The 1466-nt window shown below is 63.4% G+C and overlaps 1 protein-coding gene across 1 annotated transcript; it reads right to left on the reverse strand.

Annotated features, from left to right (window-relative positions):
* Positions 1-737: 737 nt before the first annotated feature.
* Positions 738-1305, reverse strand: MNEG_10540 (hypothetical protein; the record flags this gene model as incomplete). The annotated part of the gene is made up of 2 exons (XM_014040990.1): positions 738-1011; positions 1289-1305. The coding sequence occupies 2 exons, from the start codon at positions 1303-1305 to the stop codon at positions 738-740; spliced, it is 291 nt and encodes a 96-aa protein (XP_013896444.1).
* Positions 1306-1466: the final 161 nt, after the last annotated feature.

A 1466-nucleotide genomic window follows, 5' to 3' on the forward strand; every position in this document is an offset into this window, starting at 1 on the left:
GGTGCCCGCTGCTGCACTCATGCTGCTGCTGTGTCGTTTGAGTCCGGTACCGCCGCCGCGTTGCGAAGCGCCGTGGCCTGGGCCTGCTGCACCAATTGCAGGCAACTTGCGTACATGCTAAAAAGCCCACCCGCTGCCTGGCTGAGCGGGTGTCACGAGCTGCCTGCGCTCCATTGGGTTGTCGGTGTCCCGCCGTCTAGGCGAGCGTTGGTGTACCGTATGCCTCGTAAGTCACAGTAACGGTGACCATACAAGTCTGACAGCGCCCCCGCGACACAAGGTTCGGTAGATCTTACAAGGTTACAAAGACGATCCGCGCAGGGCGATGGGTGCATGAAACGCCCTAGGGGGTGAGGATACGATGAAAGAGTACAATACAACACATTGGAAGGGGCGGGGCGCACTCCAAGCACTCCAACCACGAAAAACAAGAAAGGCTTTGGGCACCTGGAGATACTGCAGTGTTGCAGCGCAAGGCCCCGCCCCGGCGCTTCTCACCCAATCAAGCGGGTGGGGCGGGGCTGCTGCACGAGGCCGCGCGCCAGCTACGCTTCCAATGACAAAATGGAAGTGTCAATTTCACTCCCATCAATCCAATGGGACGGCACATGCTGCGCCTGAACGAGAGCAGGCGACTCGGCTGGGTGCGATGGGAGGCCATGTCGTGCGTGCGCTTTGCCTACGGCCCCAAGCTGCAGATACGCCCAGCAGCGCAACTGCCACTGCGAACGCCGCCCCTACCCCACCAACCGCGACTCCCGCGTCAGCAGCTGCCCCCGCCCCTCGTCCACCGCCGCGCCGCGGCTGCGCAGCCACGCAGCAGCCTCGGCCGCGCCGTCGAACCCCAGCTGCGCCGCCGCCCAGTCCAGGGGCAGCGGCAGCGGGCTGTAGGCGAAGGCCAAGGTGCGCAGGGCGCGGGCGCGCACGCGGTCCAGCAGTGCGTCCATCAGATACGGCGACATGCGCGGCGCATCCGCGTAGAGCTGCACAAACCGCAGGTAGGCGCCAGACCTGCGGGCGAAAAGGGGAGGCGCGGGCGCACGGGTGGGCGAGGGACAGCGGCGCGCGAGCTGGTGGGCGGGGCGGCTGCTCGGCGTCATGCGGATTGTGCCGCGGCGCGCGGTCACGCGTATCACAAGGGCGTGTGCCACACGCGAATCAATTATTTTTCAGTGGAGTGAGAGCGCCGTTCGCGGTGCTGAATTCTTTGAAAATAAATTGCTGCCAGGTTGGCTCAACAACCATCAAACCTTTCTACACACTGGCAGTGAGGGTGATGCCAAAAAACAGGATCTTGTCTAGCATCGAAGCCTTTCTGAGTGGAGCACAGAAAGAAAGGCACCGATGCTAGAAAAGCTCCCTTTTGTCGCCCTGGCTTTGAAGGCGGCTGCACCCGCGGTTGTCATTGCTCAAAGGGGCGCAGCAAACACGCGAGCCGACAGGGGCCCAGCTGCACCCCGCGCACG

The sequence above is a fragment of the Monoraphidium neglectum genome (genome assembly GCF_000611645.1).
Source record: "Monoraphidium neglectum strain SAG 48.87 unplaced genomic scaffold scaffold02359, whole genome shotgun sequence".
In the NCBI taxonomy this organism is placed as follows: Eukaryota; Viridiplantae; Chlorophyta; class Chlorophyceae; order Sphaeropleales; family Selenastraceae; genus Monoraphidium; species Monoraphidium neglectum.